At 42.7% G+C, this 24,722-nt stretch overlaps 1 protein-coding gene across 5 annotated transcripts in view; it reads left to right on the forward strand.

Annotated features, from left to right (window-relative positions):
* The window catches only part of TRAPPC9 (trafficking protein particle complex subunit 9), a 633,394-nt gene that overhangs the window by 238,605 nt on the left and 370,067 nt on the right, over nucleotides 1-24,722 (forward strand). For 3 of the 5 annotated variants that reach the window (XM_060195954.1, XM_060195953.1, XM_060195955.1), the window contains one exon: nucleotides 8,828-8,911. The exons of the other annotated variants lie outside the window; for them this stretch is intronic. In XM_060195954.1, coding sequence (XP_060051937.1) covers nucleotides 8,828-8,911 — 84 coding nt within the window. The remainder of the gene's footprint in view (nucleotides 1-8,827; nucleotides 8,912-24,722) is intronic. 5 annotated transcript variants of the gene reach the window in all.

The following is a 24,722-nucleotide window of genomic DNA, read 5'->3' on the forward strand; positions in this document are numbered from 1 at the left end:
AACTCCATGTGTGCTAGGGGTAGTGCGTGGAACTCAGACTTGGAGCAAATCCTTTGTATAGTTAATACAGGTTATAAGTGGTGTCAGTGCAGTTGTAGACTGTGATTCTCTGACTTGAGTCTTTCCCAAAGCACTAAAACCATCTGTCCTCTCCTCAGAGCCTTCTCCACCAGCCATAGCTGTGACAGACAAGCTATGTTACAGACAAGTGTGCGCATTCTGTCTACACTCCAGAGGACACTGCTGTACATGCTGTGTGTGGCATGTGCCTGCACTGCTGGTGTCCCCAGGGCACCAGACCATCACCATACCAGGTCACTAGCTCCCACCAGAGCCTCATTCCATCCCTAGTTCCACTCCTCCTTTTCCTTCTTCTCTTTTGATGAGCTCGTCATTGGAAGTCAAATGCAATGTCTAAAAATGTTACCAACAGCAGAATGACTCAGTTAAAGGATGACTATATTTTCACATTAAATATCAAGACCTGTCATCTGACACAATGTGTAAATGTGACAGTGAGAGAGTGTTTGAAATTAGAGCTGTTCGGGGATAAAAGATACTCTGTAACAATGTACACTGAACGAGTGAGGTAGCACTAACTTTGTGATATGTTTTCTTGAAGAGCTTAAAATAAAATGTCAAACATCAATTGAGTGTTAAGAAAAAAAATAAACATAGGCATCCTTAGAAGAATTTGGGAGCCGTTTTGGCCTGATTAATAGGTTAGTAGTGTTTAGCTGTGAAATACAAGACAGGGAAGCCTTCTCTTAGGAAGTGTAATCTATTGAAGGCTACATGAGGCCCTTATATAATACGTTAAGCACGTTCAGAGTTGAACATGACAAAACTAACCAAACAAGTATTGGGCATTCCAACTGTAGAACTTGCATTACAGTCTCCCAGCCATGTTGTGGTTTAGAGGAGGAAGCACACTGGCTTCCTGGCTAGAAAACACAGGTTTCTGTGAAGATGCTTAAAGGCATTTTGCAACTGGATGGTTTTAAACAGACCACGTGCTTTGAACCCAACATAGCCCCATCTCTCTTCCTGGTACTCCACACATCTGTTCTGCTTGCTCACCTCTGAGGGCACAAGAACTTGTGACCCCAGCTCGTGGGCATTCTGACAGATGGCACAGTGGTCCCCAATGATACCTTTGTGATGGTCAAAAGTTCAGAAATGGCCCAAATGGAACTAATGACTCATGAAACAGTAATTAGAAAAAGTAGGGGTGGAGCAAGTGGCAATTTGCAAACTGGGACCACTCAAAGCTAGCAGGAACTGGGCTCAGGGGTCTGTTGTTTCAAAGCTGCTTATAGAGTGAGGAGGCAGCAACTGCTTATTTTTCACAGTGAATGGTTCTCGTACCAGAACTTTCTTAAAAAACAGGGAACTGGTTAGTGGTTACCTCATATCAACCTTGGGGAAGTTTGCACTTTCCTTCTGACTTCCAGAGGCATAAACAAAGATGACTCAGGCCAGATTAGTCTCTCAAAATAAACTAAATTAAGCTTTCTTTGTATGACTAAACTGGTTTCATCTGCTTAAAGAATTCTTCCAGGCTGATCTCTGTTTTTGACTTTAGCAGACAGAGAAGAATACAATACTTATTTTCCCTTCAGCTCTTTCTGAAAATCACCTTATAAACTTAGAATAGTTTTCAGTTTATAGGAAAGCTGCAGATAGTACAGTTCCTAAACCCACCTCACCATTTCCCTGGGGTTGACATTTTACATAACTACATGCACCTACCACAGTGAGTAACCATTGGTAGCTCATTACCCAGCTCACTCCTTTCTGCACTGCCCTGTTTGTGTCCCAGGATCCACCTCAGGAAATGGAGTCCTTTGCTTTGCTGCAAAACACCTGACCCAGTCCAGGCTTCATGCTGTGGCTTTCTTCGTCTTCCTTGATGCTTAAGTGCCACTTATAAGTTAGGCAGCTCTGCTTCACTGATTGTAAGGCTTTCCCCTTGGAGGTGGAGACCAGGAGTTTGAACCTGGGTCCTTGCACATTGAAATATCTGCGAACAGCCAAGAGCACCACCACCTCACTCTTGTTTCTGTTATTTCTAATGTATGATATTCTAACAGGTGTAAAGTGGTATTTCATTGTTGTCTTTATTTGCATTTCTATGATAGTCGGTGACATTGAGCATTTTTTTCATGTCTGTTGGCCCCGTGGACCTCTTTTGTGAAAATTCTATCCATGCTCTCTCCCCATTTCTCTCTCCCTCCCTCCTTTCCTTCCTTCCTAATTTTATTGTTGCTGAGTTGTGTGAATGCTCTATATGATTTGATTATTTGTCATTTATCTGGTATGTGCCATGTAAAAATCTCCCATTCAGTAGGTTGTCTTTCTGTTTTGACGTTAATTTCCTTGGCTGTGCAGACACTTTTTAGTTTGATGTAGTTCCACTGGATTATTTTTGTTTTTGTTGATTTTTTTTTATTCTTCAAAGGTATTTCCAAAGCAAACATTGTAGAGTGCCCTGTCAATGTTTTCTTCACTATATTAGATGGTTTCTGGTCTAACATTTATGCTTTGATCCATTTGGAATTGATATTGTGCCTGGTGATACCTAGTGATCTGGTTTTACTCATCTACATGTTTCATCCCAAATTTCCCAACACCATTCATTGAAGAGACTCTTTTGTCTCCACTTTGTCTAAAAATTAGTTAGCTAATTTATTGTCAAAAATTAGTTGGCTGTATTTATGGGGGCGTATTTCTGTGTTCTTGGTTCTATTCCACTGGTAATGGGATTCTGTTTTTGTTCCAGTGCTAGTACTAGGTGATTTTGATTACGAATATATATATTTGTGCATATATTTGTGTATATATATATTTGTGTGTATATATGTATGTGTGTTAGGTTAACAAGTGTGATACCACCTTTCTTGTTCTTTTCCTCAACACTGATTTAGCAATTCTTGGTACATTTTAGTTCCAGATAAACTTTTGTAGATTTTGCTCTATTTCTTAAAGAAACTTGGTGAAATTTGATAGGGGTCACACTAAATATGTATAAGACTCTAGGTAAGATAGACATTTTAACCATGTTAGTACTTCTAATCTACGAGTATAGGATATTTTTCTATTTCTTTATGTCTTTGTATTACGTTAAGTGGCGGGTCATAATTTTCAGTGGACAAGTCTTTCATCTCCTTTGTTAAGCTTATTTCTGGATATCTGACTGTTTTTGTTATTATAAATGGGACTGACTTCTGTATTTCTTCTTCTGGTTAATGTTTGCATAGAGGAAAGCCATTGATTTTTGTATATTCATTTTATAGCCTTCTACCTTACAGGATTGTTTCACAGTTACCACACATTTTCTGCTGGATTCTTTTGGACTTTTCTATGCATACTTTATATGTATATTGTATCATCCACAAACAGTGATAGTTTAACTTACTCTTTTCCAATCTGTATCCTTTTTATTCCTTTTTTTTTAATTTTAAAAAATTATCTTTATTCGTGGTCTGGGAGGTGGCGCAGTGATAAAGCTTTGGACTCTTAAGCATGAGGCCCCGAGTTCGATCCCTGGCAGCACATGTGCCAGAGTGATGTCTGGTTCTTTCTCTCTCCTATCTTTCTCATAAATAAAATATTTTTAAAAATTATCTTTATTCAGTGGATGGAGACAGAAATCAAGAGGAGGGGTAGATAGAGAAGGAGAGAGACAAAGAGACACTTTCAGACCTGCTTCACCACTCATGAAGCTTTCCCCCTGCAGGTGAGGACCAGGGGCTTGAACCTGAGTCCTTGTGCATTGTTTTGTAACATGCGCTCAACCAGGTGCACCACTAACCAGGCTCCTTTTTTATTCCTTTCTCTTGTCTAATAGCTATAGTTAGGATTTCCAGAAGAATGGTAAATGGTAATGGTGATAGTGAGTAGCCTTATCTTGGGCCTGACCTAAGAGAAGAAGCTTGAAACTTCTTCCTGGCCTATTTTCTTTTCTCTTTCTTAAGAGAGAGAAGGGGAGAGAGTCAGACAGAAAGACACCAGGTATCATTTCACTGTCCATGGAATCATCCCTTGGTGGGTTTGATCCATGGTGTTCTCTTGTGGTGCCAAGGATCAACCCAGAACCTCCTATGTGGCAAGGTACATGCTCTACCTGCTGAGCTGTCTCTTGGTGCATACCCGTGCCTCATTTACAGAAGTGGTATTGGGATGCATTATGAAAAGCTTTTTAAACTCATGGGGTGTGCAATGAAATATCAGATATATGAATATAGACTGTGGTATATATCAAACACTTGGGCTTTGAGATAGATTTCATTTATGTAACTTTGCTTTATTGATTTGAACAGATGCTTACTGGAAACATCCCAGTTCAATGTTCTTGGTTCCTGGGTTCATATTCCAACTGAGAGTTGGTCTTCATACTGGGGGTATTGCTAAGCTGTTTAATATATTACAACTTGGTCACTTGCTGTGTGACATCAGGCAAGTTACTTCACCTGAGTACTTTATCCATCTGTATCCATTGGTTGGTATACATCTCACAGGATTGATTGTTGTATTACTGGAATGTATTTATCAATATATCAATGGAAGATTCTTTACCCATGACATTTAAAATATGGTTCTTAATTTTGCCTATAGGGGTTGCTGGATTGATCATTCTAGCCTTGTCAGCCAACAGATTTGTCTTCTAACTTGACTATTAAAGTATCCCAAGTAGACAGGATTCTCCTGATTTTTTTTTAATTTTCTTTTTTTTTAAAAAAAATAATTTATAGTAAATACCATTATGGGTATATGTATATAATTTCCCAGTTTCCTGCAAAACACAACCACCCATGGGTCAGGTCCTCTTCCACCATCATGCATCAGGACCTGAAAGAACCCCAAGCCTCCCAGAATTCTTTACCTTGGTGCAATATAACAAACCCAGTTCAAGTTCTGTTTTGTGTTTCCCCTTTCTATTCTTATTTCTCAATATATATCTACCAGTGGGATCCTCTTATATTTTTCCTTCTATTTCTGGTTTATCTCACTTAACATGATTTCTTCAAGAAGATTCCATCCAAGATAAGGTGAAGGTGGATTCACCATTTTAAACAGATGAATAGTATTCCATTATGTATATATACCACAACTTACACTCACCTGTTGTTGGACACCTAGGTTGCTTCCAGGTTTAGCTATTACAAATGGTGCTGCTATGAACATAGGTATACACAAATCTTTTGGGATGGGTGTGTTTGGTTTCTTAGGCTATATCCCCAGTAGAGGAATTGTAGGGTTATGACATAAATGTAGGTCAATTTCTACTCTTCTGAGGGTTCTCCAGACTGCTCTCCACAGGGGTTGGACCAATTTATATTCTTACCTTGGATGCATCAGCAGCTGAAGACCAGTCCTTCTTGGTGGCGTTGTGAATTTCAGATAAGATTCCTCTTGAGCTTGAGACCATCTACTTCGCTTTTCTTCAGTGGGTGCTGCTTCCCTCATGACAAATACTGTTTTTCTTATTGTTTTTTGTTTTATGTCCTGTGCTTTTGAAGAGATATTTAAAAAAGCAACAAGGAACTCATTAAATGAAATATCCCTAAGGGTAGGAATGTATTCTGGATGTCATTAGATATTTGGCCTCCAGGGTTATCACTGGGGCTTTTTGCACTACAAATCCACTGCTCCTGGAAGCCATTATTTCAATTTCTGTTGCCCTTGTTGTTGTTGTTATAGCTGATGGCGTTGTTGAATAGGACAGAGAGAAATAGAGGAGGGGAAGACAGAGGGGGAGAGAAAGATAGACACCTGCAGACCTGCTTCACCGCCTGTGAAGTGACCCTCCTGCAGGCGGGGAGCCAGGGGCTTGAACCGGGATCCTTATACCTGTCCTTGTGCTTTGTGCCATGTGCACTTAACCCACTGCGCCACTGCCTGTTCCTCTCCCACCCCCACCCCAAATGTTATTTTCCAGCAGGAGTGTGTGTATAAATGGGGCATGCTTTCTGTCAGTGTGGGTTATCTACATATAGACATGACATTGCTTGTATGGAATTTGAAGCTTCAAAGCCTAGAATATATATGAGCTGTGTTAGTGGGTAGACAGGTACTTACAGGACCTTGAAGTCAATGAGGATCTCGGGCAAAGACCTATACTGTGATTAGTGCTATATAGGAGTTGTCCTGATCTTTTTTTTCCTCTTATTTCTTTATTGGGGGATTAATGGTTTAGAGTCGATAGTAAAAATACAATAGTTTGTACAAGTATAACATTTCTACATAACTATACAACTTCCCCTAGGTCCTCCTCTGCCATCATGTTCCAGGACCTTAACCTGCTCCCACCCCAGAGTCTTTTACTTTGGTGCAATACACCAACTCCAGTCTAAGTTCTGCTTAGTGTTTTCCCTTCTGATCTTGTTTTTCAACTTCTATGAGTGAGATCATCCCATCTTCATCTTTCTGTTTCTGACTAACCTCACTTAACATGATTTCTTCAAGCTCCATCCAAGATGGGAAAGAAGGTGAATCCACCACTTTTAACAGCGAAGTAGTATTCCATTGTGTTTATAGACCACACCTTGGTCAGCCCCTTGTCTGTTGTTGGACACGTGGGTTGCTTCCAGGTTTTGGCTATTACAAATTGTGCTGCTATGAACATAGGTATACACCCATCTTTTTGGATGGGTATGTTTGGTTTCTTAGGGTATATCCCAAGGAGAGGAATTGCAGGGTCATAGGGTAGGTCTATTTCTAGCCTTGTGAGAGTTTTCCAGACTGCTCTGCACGGAGGTTGGACCAATTACAACCAAGTGCAGTAGGGTTCCTTTGTCCCCACAACTTCTCCAGTATTTGCTGTTGCTACCTTTTCTGAAGTCTAGCAGATGGAGACTTGTCTCAAGTGGCCTCCCCCAGGGCTCTGTTCTGGCTCCTACGCTATTTAATATTTACATCAATGACCTCCCAGAAACTTCTTCAAGGAAGTTCATCTACCCCGATGACATCTGCTGTGCAACTCAGGCATCCAAGTTCGACATCCTCAAGGAAACACTCACGAAAGACATGTCTCTGATATCTGATTACTGTAAAAAATGGCGACTAATCCCTAGCACTGCAAAAACGGTATCATCTGTTTTCCATCTACACCATGCATCGGCCTCGCGTGAGCTTAATGTGCAGCTTGGCGATACGAGAATCCGGCATGAAGCCCAGCCAGTCTATCTTGGCGTTACTCTCGATCGCACTCTGTCATTTCACGAACATCTCATAAAAACTGCAGCAAAGGTGGGCGCGAGGAATCACATCATTGCAAGACTGGCCAGCTCCTCATGGGGCGCGAGCACTTCCACACTACGATCATCATCTCTGGCATTATGCTATTCCATTGCAGAATACTGTGCCCCAGTATGGTTCCGTAGCCCCCATGTCCACTTGGTTGATTCCAAATTATATTCCTCCATGAGGATAATTTCTGGAACCATCCGTTCCACCCGGTTCCATGGCTGGATATTTTCTATGGAGAATATTCTGTTCATATCTTCTAGGAGTTGGGATTTTTAGTGATTGATTATAGGGCTTAAGTATAGGAAATTGGATGGAATTAATTTTTTGAGAGTTCAATCTGGTAGTTCGAGACTTAGAATGATGCATTAAGACTGGAATAAAAATGTGTGACTCCAGGTAAGCATTGGAGACAGGACTGGACCCATGTTTCCTTTGTGCAAAGTAATCAAACAAAGCCCCCTCCATATCCTGGGTCTGTCTAGGCAGTGTATTAAGTGCTATGCACACATCACGGAGTTGTCTCAGATTAGCCTTGAAAAGTAAGCTTTGTGATCTTCATTTATAGTCCTGACTTGAAAATGCTAACTGACCTCCTTGATCTGAGCTCAAAGCAAAGCTCTGCCTGTCTGCTCCCATTTCAGACCTTCAGTGAACGTTCTAAGTGTCGTCATAATTATTAAACAACTGTATTCTTTTCTGAAAGTACAGAGGTTCCTTCTCATACGAAGTTTTGTGGGAAAGTGTGTTTTCCCCTCTTTTCTTCTAGTTCCAAAAAAAAAAATTTCAAACAAGAAACAATCCAGCAACTTTATCCTAGATGTTTTGAGGCCAGACTTATATTTAACTGACTTACATAGACTTTGCAATGTCTATAAGATCAAACTGCCCCTATTGGGAAGGTAGGTCACCCCTTTGGGAATAAATTTGTCTTCATGGTTTTTAAATTGATTTCTGCAAGAATCTATGCCTTGACTATAGAGGGATTAACCTTAGTCACTTTGGGACACACATTTTTCACATTTTAGACTTTATTTTTCATATATATATTTGGTGTCTATATTAACACCATTACCACCACCTAAGGTGTGTCTCCCTACTCCCACATCCCTATAGAGACACTGGAAATCTACCCTCACCCTTCATCCAGATTTTTTTACTTTGGTGCAATATATATTTTATATTTATTTGAGAAAGACCAGCACACTGCTCAGCTCTGCCTTATGGTGGTGCTGGGGACTGAACCTGGCACTTAAGAGCCTCAGGCATGAGAGTCTGTGGCATAATTATTAAGCTGTCACCCCAGCCCTAAATTTTAGATTTTTTCAAGTTAGCGATTTAAAAGATGGTTAGATTATCTATATAAAAACTTTTCTCCAAGCAACTTGGGAGTGCAGGTATGGTCAAGGCATTTGAGACCTGTCTTCTTCTAGAGGAAAACTTGCTATCATTTATTTATTTGTTTGTTTATTTACTTATTTATTTATTTTTGTCCACCAGGATTATCTCTGAGGCTTGGTGCCCGCGCTACAAAATCCACCATCCCCACTGCACCTTTTTATTTTCCTTTTGACTGCAGGTGAGACAGAGATGGAAGGAGACACACAGACACCTGAGATACTTCTTTCCCTCTTGTGAAGCTGCCCCCGCTGGTGGGGATCAGGTGCTTGAACTTAGGTCCTTGTGAATGGAAATGTGTATGTTCTGTTGTGGAAGCCAACACCTGACCCTGGAAAAATGTTTTACCCCTGCTAGATCTAAATAGCTATTCTTGCAATGTTTGGGGGGAAAAATACCTCATAAACAATGGCTATTGGTGATTATTACTTCTGAAAATAGTTAATAACTACTTACATTACAATCACTTATTATACTGCCCATTATTTCTAGCCCTTAAAGCAAACCTAGTAGGAGTGAGTTTTGCAGGCTTTTTTCCTGAAGCATAGCAATTTTCCCAGGCTGCTTGGTTTTCATTGCCTGTCTGCATTTGCAAGCTAGAGTCTGTTGAGTGAAACAAACACAGCTAATGTAGATTCTTTTGATTGACCCCAGCTCCAGAATGTTCACGGCTTGAAAGGAGAAGGGATACCTTATTTCTCAAATGCTTTTGTGTGCCAGTTATTATCTGTGGTCTTCTTCAATCATCAGGACAACCCTGTATAGTTGATTCCTACCTCCCTGGAGGGAAAGGTAGACCCAGGATGTCCGTGACTTCTTAGTGTTCAAGAGGAAATTCTAAGTCAGGACTTCTCACTCCAGCCTGTGCTCTTTCCATTGTACTGTGGCTACGAGTCTGGAAATAACTGCCTTTTAGTGGTGTTAGAAGGGACATGGTAATGGGAAGAAAACTTTGCTCTACCAGCAGACCTGGCTTCACATTCAAGAGTTCAACGTGTCTGTCATCCACAGGTTACTGAACTTCTAAAAGCCTCACTTTTCTCTCTGTAAAATGGGAATTACTTGGGCCTCAGAGCACTCTTATGAGAAGAAAGAAAATGGACACGAAAGCACCCAGCGCACAGTGGGTCCTCAATAAAAGTGTTTCCCTGCACACCTGGTAATTAGAGCTAAACCAATGCACTTATACCTTGGTGAGAACAGTTGCTGAGAGTGTTAGGAGCTGTTGTGTGTTCCCTATCATCTCAACACCATTGTCCACTATCAGCTAATTTGGCCTTTGCAATAGACCACTGCTTCTGATTATTGGAGAGCAGGGATTTGCAGGGAGTTGTGTCTTTGGTACTTGAGAGTAAACTGGAAAATCCCATTGTTGGTGAACCCTTCAACCGTGCCAGAGGGCAAGAGATGTTCTGTGGAGCTGCAGTGAAACGCATCAGTGCATCACTGTCAGTCTGCTCCTCTACATTTGACCTCTTTCCTTTGGAAAGTCCAAGCAGGAGAGTGAGATAAGTTCTTGAGCTAGCTATCTGAGAATGTTCTTGTTAAAAAGTTCCTCAGGGTATATCCCCAAGAGAGGAATTGCAGGGTCATAGGGTAGGTCCATCTCTAGCCTTATGAGAGTTCTCCAGACTGTTCTCCACAGAGGTTGGACCAGTTGACATTCCCACCAGCAGTGCAGGAGGGTTCCTTTGACCCCACAACCTCTCCAGCATTTGCTGCTGTTACCTCACAGAAAAGGTTTTGATGAAAAAGACATAGGTAATCCTTAATACAATCAACTGCAATGCTAGGGATAAGTCCTGTTCTCTTGGATTCCACAGTGGTGTCCTACTTGCCCCCTGGGCTGTAAACCCAACCTCTCACCTGTAGTTCTCTCTGCTACAAATTACAGACTTGTTTGCTTTACTCCCCACTTGAAGCCCTTTCCAATCTCCCCATGGGTTTCAAGGTAATGTGAAGTTTCTTGGGGGCTGGGTGGTGTGACTGGTTCAGTGCAGATATTACCAAGCTCAAAGACCCAGGTTTGATCCCTGCTCCCCACCTGCAGGGGGTCTGCTTCATAAGTGGTGAAGCAGGTTTGCAGGTGTCTATCTTCTCTCCCTCTATTTCCCATCCTTTCTCAATTTATTTCTGTCTTATAATTTATATATATTTCTTATTCTTCTAATAAAATTAGAAGAAAAAAAGGAAAAAATGGCCACCAGGAGTGGTTGATCTGTAGTGCTGGGACTGAGCCCCAGCAATAACTCTGGTGGCAATAAAGTTTCTTCACGTGGAATGCTGGAAGTCCAAGGTGTGTCCCCCAGGCCCCCTGTGCTCTGACTGTTCTTGACCCTCAGTGCCCACTTCTTTGCCAGCTACTACTCAGGTCCCACCTCACTGAGCAAAGACTCCATTGCTGCCAGAAGTGAGAGGGCTGGACTGCCATCAGCATTTCAAAGGCAGCTGTGTGAACAGAATTCTCTTGACCGTCTGTTTGGAAAAGTGATGAGGTAGTGTCCAGTCCTGTTCTCCAACAGTTGGGCCACGTCCCAGGGATGACATAGCAGTAATGTAGGGGTCTGTGTGTCTAGCTTCTTAGAGCTGCCATGTGAGCCCAGTCTGCTCATCAAATGAGAAATGGAACCTCCTCCACTTTGTCCCTGACATTCTGGTGAGCCATCTACACCTCTGTCCTACCTTTGGGCTTATGTCCCACACCTGAATCTGTTGGAAACTGGGGCCATCTTAATGGTTGTTCTCACTCTACTTTGTAGCTGTGTCCACTGTTTTCCTTTTTTGAAATTTATTTATTTTTTCCTCCAGGGTTATTGCTGGGCTCGGTGCCTGCACCATGAATCCACCGCTCCTGGAGGCCATTTTTCCCACCTTTTGTTGCCCTTGTTGTAGTCTCGTTGTGATTATCACCATTGCCATTGTTGATGTCGTTCACCGTTGGACAGGGCAGAGAGAAATGGAGAGAGGAGGGGAAGACAGAGAGGGGGAGAGAAAGACAGACACCTGCAGACCTGCTTCACCTCCTGGGAAGCGACTCCTGTGCAGGTGGGGCGCCGGGGGCTTGAACTGGGATCCCCACGCCAGTCCCTGCACCCTGCACCACATGTGCTCAACCCACTGCGCCACCGCCTGACCCCCCAATTTTTTTTTTTATGGTTTCATAATTGAAGCTGTCTGAGCACTGGGACTCTGGAGGCCTTGTTCTTGGCCGCATAGCAGTGTGAGAGTGGGGCCAATGCATAAGGCATCTTCCACATTGCCTGGGCTCAGGAGATACCCAGGTTGGCTTTTGGTCTCTGGATGTGGGAGACTGTCAGTTCTGAAGTGGATCTGAGAATGTGGTGGAATTGAGCTGCTCTCCTGCTGTTAACTACAGGTGCTTGACAGGAAGGGTGCTTTCTAACCTGAAAAGAGTGTAGAAACTTAGGGTTTTGTTTGTTTTTATTTACTTATTCTGTACAAACCCAAGTTTGGGTTAGAGGCCAGGACAAAAAAATGTTAAAAGATGTTGATCATCATTTTATGTATCTTCTACTTTATGTCCTATCTAAAAATATCTTAAATTCTTCTTAAACTAGATTTTGATTGAGTTTGGATGCATTATCAAGGTATGTTTTGGATATTAACCCCTTACTAGATACATGATTTGCAGATATTTCCATTTTGCAGGTTGCCTTTTTATTTTCTATTTTCTTTTGCCATGTAGGAGCTTTTCAGTTTGATGTAGCACCATTTATTTAATTTTACCTTTGTTGTCTTGGCTTTTGTTGCTAGCTCCAGAAAAATCATTGCCAAGACCAATGTCGAACTTACTCTCTCCATTTCCTTCTGGGACTTTTATGGTTTCAGGTATTATTACATTCAAGTCTTTAATCCACTTTGTATTGATTTTTGTGTACAGTGTAAGACTTCTATTTTTTTTTTCCTTTGACATGTGGCAGTCTCCCTAGTACCATCAGTCAAAGTGACTCTCCTTTCCTCATAGTAAGTTGTCAGTTCCCTTGGAGTGAACTGGCTGACTGTAGCTCTACTCATGGTCTGTTTTATTCCACTCACCTTTTGTCTGTTTTGTTTATTTTTTCCCAGTACCATACTTTACTGGCTTAAAAAATTTTCTTCCCTCGTTCCCTCCCTTCCTATTTTTAGGGAAGGGAGGAGGGAGAGAGACAGACAGACACTGACTGAGACTGTAGCATCAAAGCTTCCTTCAGTGTGGAGAGGGCTGGGCTTGAACCTTGGTTGTACACATGGTGATGCAGCACACTATCCAAGTGAACTATTTTGCGGGAGCTAACTTTTTCTTTTTTTAAAGAATCATTTATTTATGAAAGAGCAAGAAAGAGGGAGGAGAGGAAGAGGAAGAGAGAGAATCACTCTGGTATATGTGATGCCACAAATTGAACTCAGGATTTCATAACTGCAATCTGGTGGCCCAGCTGCTACGAACCTCATAGACTATTAGAATTCCTTCCCTTTCTTCCTTCTTCATGATTGACACAATTGTAGGGCAAAAGGGGTACAGTTTCACAGAATTCCTACCACCAGAGCTCCGTATCCCATGCCCTCCATTGGGAGCTTTCCTTTTGTTTATCTCTAGGGGCTGGACCCTAGATCATTATAGGGTGCAGGAGGTGGAAGGTCTGCCTTCTGTAATTGCTTCTCTGCTGGACATGGGCGTTGGCAGGTCGATCCATACGCCCAGCCTGTTTCTGTCTTTCCCTAGTGGTGCAGGGCTTTGGGAAGGTGGGGTTTCAGGACACATTGGTGAAGTTGTCTGCCCAAGGATGTCAGGTTGGCATCATGGTAGCAGCTGCAACTTGGTGGCAGAGTAATGGAGCTGCAGCTCTGTTTCCTTTAAACAATAAATATAATGGAGTCAGGTGGTAGCATAGCAGGCTAAGTGCACATGGTGCAAAGTGCAAGGATTGGTGTAAGGATCCCAGTTCGAGCCCCCGGCTCCCCACCGGCAGGGGAGTCACTTCACAAGCGGTGAAGCAGGTCTGCAGGTGTCTTATCTTTCTCTCCCTGTCTTCCCCTCCTCTCTTCATTTCTCTCTGTCCTATCCAACAACAATGACACTACCACCAACAATAATAACTACAACAATAAAACAAGGGCAACAAAAGGGAATAAATAACTAAACTAAAATATATATATATAATGGGAGTGAAATGGTAGACTGACACCAGAGTGATGTTTTGGTCATATGCAGTGCTTGCAAAGCATGCACTCTCCCTGCTAAGCCACCTTCCTGGCCACATAAGCAAACTGTTCTGATTATGATAGATTTATAGCAGTGTTGAAATTGAAAAAAGTATGGTGGCTCCAGATTTTTTATTTCTCAAGAGTGTTTTTCACCATTCAGGGTAATCTATATTCAATGGATTAAAATATTTTTATTAGTGATTTAATAGTAAATTTAATCTGTTTACAAAATTGTTAGTGAAGGTATAATTCTACACCATTCCCACCACCAGGGTTCTGTGTCCCCATACCCTTCCAGTAGATACTGCAATAGGTCAGACAGGTAGATAGATATATAGCCAATCTCTGTCAATCCCTATTTGTCTGTCTGTCCCCATATTTATTAACTTCTTTGGCCCTGCCGTCACTTCCTTTCTAAGTCATATACCTATGACTACTTCTCAGTGTCCTTCCTTTTGCCTCTAACCACTCAGGTAAGTGAAGTAGTGCCTGACTTGCTCTGGTGTTTTCCAAATTTGCTTCCTTTTCAGTGATGGTATAAAGACAAAGATTCCTGGTGACTAAAGTTTCAGGCCCTGGTGTATGTGGGGTTCAGAGCCCTTTTGTCATCTTCCTTTCACACTTCCCCCTCTGGGAGTATGGACCAAAGTTTTTATTCTCCTGCACCACCACCACTTCCTCTTCCACCGGCTCCTCCCCCTCCTCCCCCTCCCCCCTCCCCTTCACCCTCCCCCCTCCCCTTCACCCTCCCCCCCTCCCCCTCCCCCTCCCCCTCCTCCCCCTCCCCTTCCCCCTCTTCTTCCTCCTGCTCCTGGGTTATCACTGGGGCTTGGTACCTGCACTACAAATCCACTGTCCCTGTGGCCATGGTTTAATTTTTTTTTTTAAATAGGATAGAGAAATTGAGCAGGGAAGGGAGATAGAGAGGGAGAGAGACACCTGTAGACCTGTTTCACTGCTTGTGAAGTCGCCCCCATGCCAGTGGGGAGCTGGAGGGCTTGAACCAGGATTCTTGTGCAGGTCCTTACACTTCATATTGTGTGTGCTTAATCTGGTGTGCCACTGCCCACCTCTTGGATCAAAATTCTTTATGGGGTGCAGGTTTTGAAAGTTCTTAGTTTTGTAATTGCTTTCCCACTGGACATGGATGTTGGCAGGTGGATCCATACCCCCAGCCTGTTTCTATCTTTCCCTAGTGGGGTAGGGCTCTGGAGAAGTGAGGTTCCAGGACACATTGGTGAGGTCGTGTGCCTAGAGAAGTCAAGGTGAATAATAGTAACATTTGCAGCTTGATGGCTAAAAGGTGGTAAGATAAAGCAGGACAAAATGATTAATGAATAGGAACCTAGAAAATTCGCAATAGAGCAGATAAGAATAGGGGTCTTTTCCAGACCTGTCTTCTGAAGAGGGACTTTTCTTTTTTCCTTTCCTCTCCTTTTTCCTTTCTTTTCCTCTCCTTTTTCCTTTACTTTCCTCTCCTTTTCCCTTTCCTTTCCCCTTTCCTTTCCTCTGGGGTTATTGCTGGAGCTCAGTGCCAGCACTACGAATACACTGTTCCTGGAGGCCATTTTTTCCATTTCTGTTGCCCTTATTTTATTGTTGCCATTGCTGTTGTTGCTGCTGGGTAGGATAGAGAGAAATCGAGAGAGGAGGGGAAGATGGGGGGTGGGGTGGGAGGAGAGAAAGACACCTGCAGACCTGCTTCACTACTTGTGACGTGACCCCCCCCCCCCCACAGGTGGGAAGCCTGGGGCTCGAACCAGGATTCTTATGCTGGTCCTTGCGCTTCATGCCATGTGCACTTAACCAGGTGCGCCACCACCTGGCCCCCAGATGCCACTTTCATCAAACATCTCCACCAGATCGTGCTGGTTTTCTGCCATGCTGACTTCTCATTCCCTGTGGCTGCACTGCCACAACAGCCCACCTCTGTGTGAAGGACAGTGTTGGTGGCTTCTCCAGCTCTTCTCAAGAGCCCATCTCTACTTCTCGTTGTTAGGAGCCTATGACTGGCCACTTGCTCATGAATTTTGGACTATTCACAATCCACCCGTGAAATCTCAGAGATACCGCACATAGCCGTAATTAATCAAAATGGATTCGGTGCTTAGTGGTTTTGATCTTGTTTATCCCTCACCTAGGTTGGTCCCTTTTGATAAAGGCCTTTGATTCTGTAGTGTCTCCTCCTCCATCTCTTTCCTCCTTCCTTTCCCCATCCCATTTCACCTTCTTCTCCCCCCCCCCCCTTTTCCTCCCTCATCTCCTCCCACTCTTCAGTTCTGGGATGTGGAGCCTGGAGAGACAGTTCTGCTATGCCTTGTCTGCATGCTTGTCTGCCACCAGCCCACTGCACTCCCCAGCTTTGATGCGGGCACCTTTAGGCAGGGATCACTGCTTTCATCTTCATTCTCCACCGGTGTCTGGCACCTTGTAGGCTCAGAAAATGCTTGTTGGACTCAAGAGTGAAATCAGACATGATCCTGCCTCCAAACAGTTATGACTGAATAGCAGAGAAAGCCAGAACAGGGAAGAACTCTGATGAATCAAACAGTTATGACTGAATAGCAGACAAAGCCAGAACAGGGAAGAACTCTGGTGAATTCAGTAACATCTGTTTTCCCCATATAAGTTTTGTGTGAGAAACAAGACAGGTGAAATACACAGAATCTTCTGGTTGATGCTAGAAAATATTAAGTGGACTGTAGTGCTACAGATAGAGCATCCTCAGGGGGATCGAGAACAGGGCCCTCCAAGGGGAAGGGCACGCTGGGAAGAAGACGGCTGAGCTGTGGTTTGGAGGGAGCATAACCACTCACCAGGCTGAGCAGGGGCAGAAGTGTGACAAGTAGAGGGCAGGGGGAAAGGTGTGCTTGACAGCGCATCAGCTCGGTATAAAACCGGGCCAGGTCAAGAAGGTCGCCACTACCGACCGACAGGTGTATTTTTAGGACCTGAAATATCTTGGCATTCACTCTCAGGGTTGACTTACCAGTCCAAAAGTATACGGATTTGTTCTGCTAGCTTTTGATGTTCTCTGTATTGGGAAATGAAATGAGAGGCTCTGAGCAGGAGGCTCTGACAATACACTTCATAAAATGACACTTGTGAGTGGATCGATGTGCACTCACTCTTGGGGTATTAAGGTAGAGCTGTGCCGTTTAGGAATCAACAGACATTAGTGTGCTGGCAGTGGAGCTCTGTCCTGTATATTTAACAGGCAGCTTGGGGAAGCAGCCATTCTCAGAAATGCTTGTGAAATTGAATTTAAAGTTAGTGGGTAGTTATTTTTGGAAACCAATTTTCATAAACCATTTTTTAAAAAAATAAAAATTCAGTTAAATTGAAATATATAGAAAGTCAACACCCATGTTCAGCGGCGAAGCGATTACAGAAGCCAGACCTTCCACCTTCTGCATCCAACAGTGACCTTGGGTCCATACTCCCAGAGGGATAAAGAATAGGAAAGCTGTCAGGGGAGGGGATGGGATACAGAGTTCTGGTGGTGGGATTTGTGTGGAGTTGTACCCCTCTTATCCTATGGTTTTGTTAATGTCTCCTTTTTATAAATAAACAATAATAAAAAGAAAGTAGACTAACAGAACAAGTTTGTGGGGAAAGAATCTTCTGAAATACTCACCTGCTTCAACCCAGAGACTCTGACTTAATGAATTTTTGATAAATGGATGTACCAGAAGCCTAGAGAGTAAGATTTCCTTGTATCAAGGGCAATGAGAAAATTCGAAATCTGAGTGATTAATGGAAACTAAAGGCAAAACTCTTTCCTTCTGCTTCTTTCTTCTCCTCCTGCTCTTTCAGTGCCAAGGCTTCACACATACTTGATATCACTGTTCCTAGACCAACTTTTTCATTATTTTCATTTCAGTTAGAAACAGGGAGAAAGACACACCGGTAGATAGGGGTAGAAGGGGTAGATAGATAACCTTAATACTTCTCCAGCATTTGTGGAGCCTCCCCAGGTGAGGTTGTGTTCCCATGCAGTGTTGGGGTTCAGCCCAGTGCCTCAGGCTTGGTGAAGCACATACGCCACTAACTGTTGTGGGACAGGCAGTATAGGCCTCGGGCCTTTGGTGCTGAGCCTTGTAGGCTGCCCTCAGATTGGACTCTTGAGTCTGATTATACCACCCCCACACCCCATCCTGACCTGGTAAAGAAAGCATTCCAAGGGGAGTCGGGTAGTAGCAGAGCGGGTTAAGTGCACGTGGTGCAAAGCACAAGGACTGGCATAAGGATCCTGGTTTGAGCCCCCGGCTCCCCACCTATAGGGGAGTCGCTTCACAAGCAGTGAAGCAAGTCTGCAGGCATCTGTCTTTCTCTCCCATCTCTGTCTTCTCCTCCTCTCTCCATTTCTCTCTGTTCTATCCAATAACAATGACATTGATAACCACAACAATGTTAAACAACAAGGGCAACATAATGGAAAATAAAAAATATATATATTGGAAAGCACCCCCAAAACCCAGTTCCACAGGCATGCAAAGAGTTAGCCACTGGAAACCAGCCAGCTCTGCACCAAAAGCTTTCATTAAACAACCACATCAGATAGAAAGCTGCTCTATGGAGATGCTTTCCTGGCCAGAGACAGGTAGCCTTTCCATAGGAAATTAGGGGATGGGACTCCAGACAATAGGGGTAGGAGCCAAGTAGGAGATAGACTAGTGGGAAGGAAAGCCTGCAGGTGCAGCAAGTGGGTAAACTGGAGACACTACCTCCATTGGGAATGGTCAGAATGGTGTTGGAAGAAATAAAGCCACAAGTTTGAAACAAAAGCAGGATGATTTGAGAAAGAACCAGGTGGAAACTTTGACAAGTCTAAAATAAAAGTAGTTATTCAGATTAAAAAAATTAAAGGACAAAGTGCATCAGTCTAAGAGGGGAGACTATGTCAATTGAAGAAGAGAGAATAAGTAGAAAATAGATCCTGGATGGGGAAGATAGCGTAATGGTTATGCAAAGACTTTCATGCCTGAGGCTTCAAAGTCCCAGGTTCAATCTCCCATACCATCATAAACCAGAGTTGAGCAGTGCTCTGGTAAAAAAGAAAAAAAAGAAAGAAAAGAAAAAAGAATGGACAGAGGAGTCATTCTAGTAGTGAGATGACACTACAACTTTTGTGGGTATAGTAAGTTTTCTATACATATGTAAAGATATAAAGCTATACTCTGAAATACTGTATGTCAGGAATGAAAGACAGGCCAAACATCAGGCTCACTGGCTGAAGAGAAGTTCTGGAAAGTGAGGGCCTTAGCACGCAGAGGAAAAGTGCACGGGTCCAGGAGACAGGCCGCTCCACCTCCACTCGCTAACTTCCTCCTTTTATTGCCTTTTCCAACAGCCTTTATACATTACACCCATCAGCATCAGGTGCAGACATTACATTCATCAGTCTCAGGTGCAAGGGGTCACGACTACATCAATCAGCAGCAGGTGAAAGGGCCGTGTGCATAACAGGGGCGTTGAGCTAGCAAAATGTGACCTTTGAGCCAAGCGATCAAGAGCTTCAAGTTGAGGAGTACTCTTTTTGTTGTTGTTGCTGGGCCTTCACTGCTCTGGGCCACTTTCTTTTTACCATAGATAGGGAGAGAGGGAAGGAGGAAGGGAGGGAGACAGAGACAGACAGACATGTGGAGAAGGGAAGACCCCACATCTCTAAAGTTTTTCCCTATGCATTGGGGGCTGGGCTCTAACCTGGATTGCACTAATGGCAAAGCAGGCACTCTTTCCTGGCCATTTCTTGATTGGAATTTTTCTTTTTATTATTGAGCTCTTTGTATCAGCCAGCTATTAACCCCATTAACATGTCTGAACTACAGATATTTTCTCTCATTCAATAGGTTGCCTTTCATTATGCTGATGGGTGCTAAGCTAGGGGGGAAAGTTTGCAGGTTGGGAAAAATGACTTTATACATAGGCTCCATGGCAGAGAGAAAGAAGCAAGTTAGAAATTTGTGCTTTCCCATATTTGGGTGTTACTCCCTTCCCTGATCCAGCTTTCTGGTCCTTTTTCCAGCCATGACATCATCTCCCCAGACAATAACTTGGATCCACCTGCATATCAGATGTCAGGCTGAGGGGAAACAAACAAACAAGCAAACAAACAGAAACTAGTACAGTCACAGGCCCTTTGGAATAGATCTAAAATAGGCCTACTAACTGTCTACAAAACGGAGACCCCACCAGCTCTTCATCTGCACTAGTCCAGCCTTTAGGTTCATGATTAGTCAACAACTTGTTTGGCTTTGTATGTTAACTCTCTTTTCAGCCACCAGGTTCCAGATGCTAGTATGATGCCAACCAGACTTCCCTGGACAGACAACCCCACCAATGTGTCCTGGAGTCCCGCTTCCCCAGAGCCTTGCCCCCACTAGGGAAAGAGAGAGATAGGGTGGGAGTATGTATTGACTTGTCAACTCCCATGGTTAGTGGGGAAACAATTACAGAAGCCAGACCTTCCACCTTCTGCACCCCTCAATGATCCTGGGTCCATAGACCCAGAGGGATAAAGAATGGGAAAGCTATCAGGGGAGAGGATGAGATGTGGAGTTGTGATGGTGGGAATTATTGGAGCTGTACCCTGCTTATCTTTTGGTTTTGTCAATGCTTCCTTTTTATAAATCAATCAATCATAGTAGCATCCTCAAAAAAAAAAAAGATCCTAAGAAACTGCCTGTAGTCTGTCTTCATAAGGTGGGTGGGAGAATAGTTAAGAGAGTAGAAGATTTTCCCATGGTGTATCTGAGAGAAGCTCTATGCACAGAGGACAGGATCCAGATCCTGGATAGGAAGTGTTCACAGAGGGGTGGGGTGGCAGTGGAGTGCAGGGCTTGCAAACCAGGGGTCTTGAGATTGATCTCTGCCAGTACATATGCCAGAGTGATTTTCTGCTTCTGTCAGTAATAGGTAAATAGACCTTAAAAAGAAAAAAAAAACTATTCAGAGAGACATTTTAAGAAATATAGAAGCCCTTGCATTTAACAAGAATGCCAGGCTTTTCAGTTTAATGTTATCGATAAAGCCTCAGCTTCAGGAAGCTTAACAAGTCTCAGTTTGAATAAACACAAAGAAAACATCATCATGACCATGTTGCTACAAACTGAGTGTACTGAGAGAAATACTTTTCACCCTTTTTATTGGTGATTTGGCAAAATCTTACAAAATTGGAAGATTTCAGGTCGATAGCTGACTCACTCCTGCTCAGTGTATGTTGCCACTCCCTCCCCCAGAGTCCTGGGCCTCCACAGCCACCACACTTCTCAGGCTGTCTAAGAGACAGTTGGGCTGCCATTGTCTTTGCAAGTTCACTGGCTTTAGTCGCCCGGAGTCTACATATAAGGAAACCATCCAATAGTTGTCCTTGACTTCTTTACTTATTTCTTGTAATGTAATAACTTCCAGTTCCCAGTTCCATGCATTTGTTCCATATGATAGTCTCATCTTTTTATTGCAGAGTTGAGCCCCATTGAATATATATCCCATAATTTCTTTTATGCTTTTTTTTTTGCTGTAGTTATTGTTGTTATTGAGGTCATTGTTGTTGGATAGGACAGAGAGAAATGGAGAGAGGAAAGGAAGACAGAGAGGGGGACAGAAAGACAGACACCTGCAGACCTGCTTCACCGCCTGTGAAGCGACTCCCCTGCAGGTGGGGAGCTGGGGCTCGAACCGGGATTCTTACGCTGGTCCTTGCGCTTTGCGCCTCCTGCACTTAACCTGCTGCGCAACCCACCTGACTCCCTCTCTTCTTTTATGCTTTTAAAGGTATTTTATTTCTTTATTTTTCTTTCTATTTTATTTGGAAAAACAGAGAAATTGAGAGGGAAGAGGGAGATAAAGAGGAAGAGAGAAAGATGGACACTTGCGGACCTGCTTCACCACTTGTGAAGCATTCCCCCTGCAGGTGGGGAGAGGGGGCTTGAACCTAGGTTCTTCCACATGGTGATGTGTGCACTGAACTGGGCACATCACCACCCCCTGGCTCCAGGTATTTTATTTAAGGGAGACATATGTAACACTGCTTTACCACTCATGAAACTTCTCTCCTGCAGGTGTAGACCCAGGGCTTGAACCTGGTTCCTAGCGCATTGTAATAAGTAAATTCTACCAGATGGCACCACCTCCCCCCCACCTCTGCCCCCCCACACCCCATAACCTTTTTTATCTGGTTATTTGTCCTTAGACATTTAGGTCACACCTGTGTTTTAACTATTATGAGTAGTGCAGCTGTGGGTCCTTTAGAATTAGTGCTTTCATTTTTTTTTTTTAATTTTATTTTTTTAAATAAGCTCAGGCTTATAATAATGCAGGTGATTGAACTTGGGACTTTGGAACCTCAGGCATGATAGTCTGTTTGCATAACCAGTATGCTATCTACCCCCACCTCATTTTTTTTTAAAGGGATAGTAGGTTAGTCTTCATGTATTCTTAAAAATTTCTTTTTCTATTTCTCCCATCATACTTTCAGCTTAAGAACTGGGAAAGTCTTTTATGCTTCTATCAATGTCCCACCCTTAGCATAGCCCAGTGTTTGTCATGCATATTCATTATTTAATTTGCATGTACTTAGTGTGGTACTTTCAATTTATTGATTACCTAATAGGTGTCAGTGATATTGCTTAGATGCTGTTCACTGACCATTTGTTAACCTTACTAAATGATTGCTTCGCCATAAGTAAAGAATCCTCACCACAATCCTGGAAGGTGTGGTAGCATGACTATAGACTATCACAATGTCTACCTCACTGAAGGGCTAAGGTGTAACTGATTTAACTGTTTGCTGAGGATTATTTAAACAGTAGTGTCAGGATTCAAGTTCATGGAATTTATTCAGGTTCTACTGATATTATTTCACAGGTAGATTGTTAGCTCTAGTGTGTTAGTATTTAAGACTTCAGCTACTTAACTGATTTTTTTTTTTAGGATTGGTCTTATCTGCAAGTGAAATCTACTTTAGAAATATGAACCTTAAAATTTCTAACCTATCAGTTTCTTTTGTTTGGGTGGGAACAAATCGTAGAAAAAACAAAAAGTAGAAGAAACGCTACACTTAACCTACTCTCAGAACCTGGCCCTGGCAGTTAAGTGGAGCAACATTGTTTTTTGCTTAATTGTTTCATAAGCTAATTAATTGTGCTGTAGTAGCCTAAAATATCCTCACAACAACTCTGATGCCAGTTTCTGCTTTTCAGTTTCCCTTAAGGAAAAAATAATCTCTTGCTGACTTTCAGCATAAGAAATTCATAACTCAAAACTTTTTTTTTTTGGAAACCACTGGATGGATTTTCTCTGGCATCCTTTTGTTGGCTGATTCTGCTGTTCTCTTTGCGTGCTGTTAGACCATAGCTCTGTGGTAAGAGGTTATTTACTGGAAATTACATTGTATTGAGTAGATTCTGAGGTTTGATGATTAATAGCAGGCAACGTTAGAACCAGTTCTTTTCTATTAAGTTCTAAAGAGCTTTTAAAATGCCTTTGATTTGAGGTCATAGTCAAAAACAGTCCCTAGCTGATTTGGAAAATAGTTACATAGGTCCTCAAGGAAGTTAAATAGAAGATTATTGTATGACCCAGCAGTTATATCCCAAGGCGTAGACCCAAGAGAGTTGAAAACATGTCTCCACACATGAACTTGTATATGAATGTTCAAGAAGCATTATTCATGATAGCCAAGCAGTGGAAACATCCCAAATCCATCAGCTGATGACAGACTATTGGATGCCCATATCATGAAATACTATTCAAGCATAAAAGATGAAATATTGACATCCACCTTCGCATAAGGCACCTTGAAAAAATAATGCCGAACGAAGCCCATCATATAAGGTCACAGGTTGTATGATCTCAGCTTTAGGGAACATCCAGAGTCAGCAAGGCCAGAAGATAGTAAGCACACTGGTGTTGCCAGGGAGTTTGGGAAAGGGAGGGTGGAGTTAGACATGACTAGTCATGGGTGCAAGATTTATTTGGGGGTGATGAAATTACTGCAGTTGTGGGGATAGCTACATGATTCTGTGAGTATGCAGAAGTCACTACATGGTATGACACCTTGAGCTGTAATTGACAGCCTATGCCATTCACTCTTTTAAAGTGTTGTACTTAAACAGTCCCTAAAGTTAAGCCCTTTTCCCTTCTCCACTTCTTTTCTTGCCCTTTCCTGTCCCTCCCCTACCCTACTTGTGTCTTATGAATAATAATTCTAATGATAAGTTGACATTTATTCAGTTTCTACTGTGCACTCTCTATATTAAGTGCCTACTGTGCTAGGTACTTAATATTTGCTATTTTATTTATTTTAAAATTTCATTATTTGGGATAGAGATAGAGAAATTGAGAGGAAAGGGAGAAAGAAGGGGGAAAGAGACACCTGCAGCATTTCTTCACTGGTCATGAAGCTTCTCCTATGCAGGTGGGGACTGGGACTTGAACCCAGATCCTTGTGTACAGTAATGTGTGTCCTCTATCAGGTGCACTACCTCCTGGCCCCTGTCATTTTACTTAATGCTCACAACAAGTCCATTTTACAGTTAATGACAGCACCCCTTAGCCAGTTTCACAAGCAGTAAGTGGCTGGACAACGAAGTGAAACATGATCCATTTGATTGTTATACTCCCTCCTCCATTCTTTGACTCTATTTGAATATTTTTTCCCAGTAAATATTCTCAGTGTGTGAACAACTCTATTTGAATCCTGCTCTAGCTACGCATCTCAGACCAGGGTTAGCAGATGTCTGCAGGTGACAAACAGGTCACCCACCGGAGGCGTGTAGAGGATCAAAGCTCTGTACTTGGGCTGATGACAGGCTTATCCTTAATTACTCAATTTAGAGCTAAGTAACAAACCATCTCTGACCTAAGGC

Source organism: Erinaceus europaeus, chromosome 8, assembly GCF_950295315.1.
Source record: "Erinaceus europaeus chromosome 8, mEriEur2.1, whole genome shotgun sequence".
In the NCBI taxonomy this organism is placed as follows: domain Eukaryota; kingdom Metazoa; phylum Chordata; class Mammalia; order Eulipotyphla; family Erinaceidae; genus Erinaceus; species Erinaceus europaeus.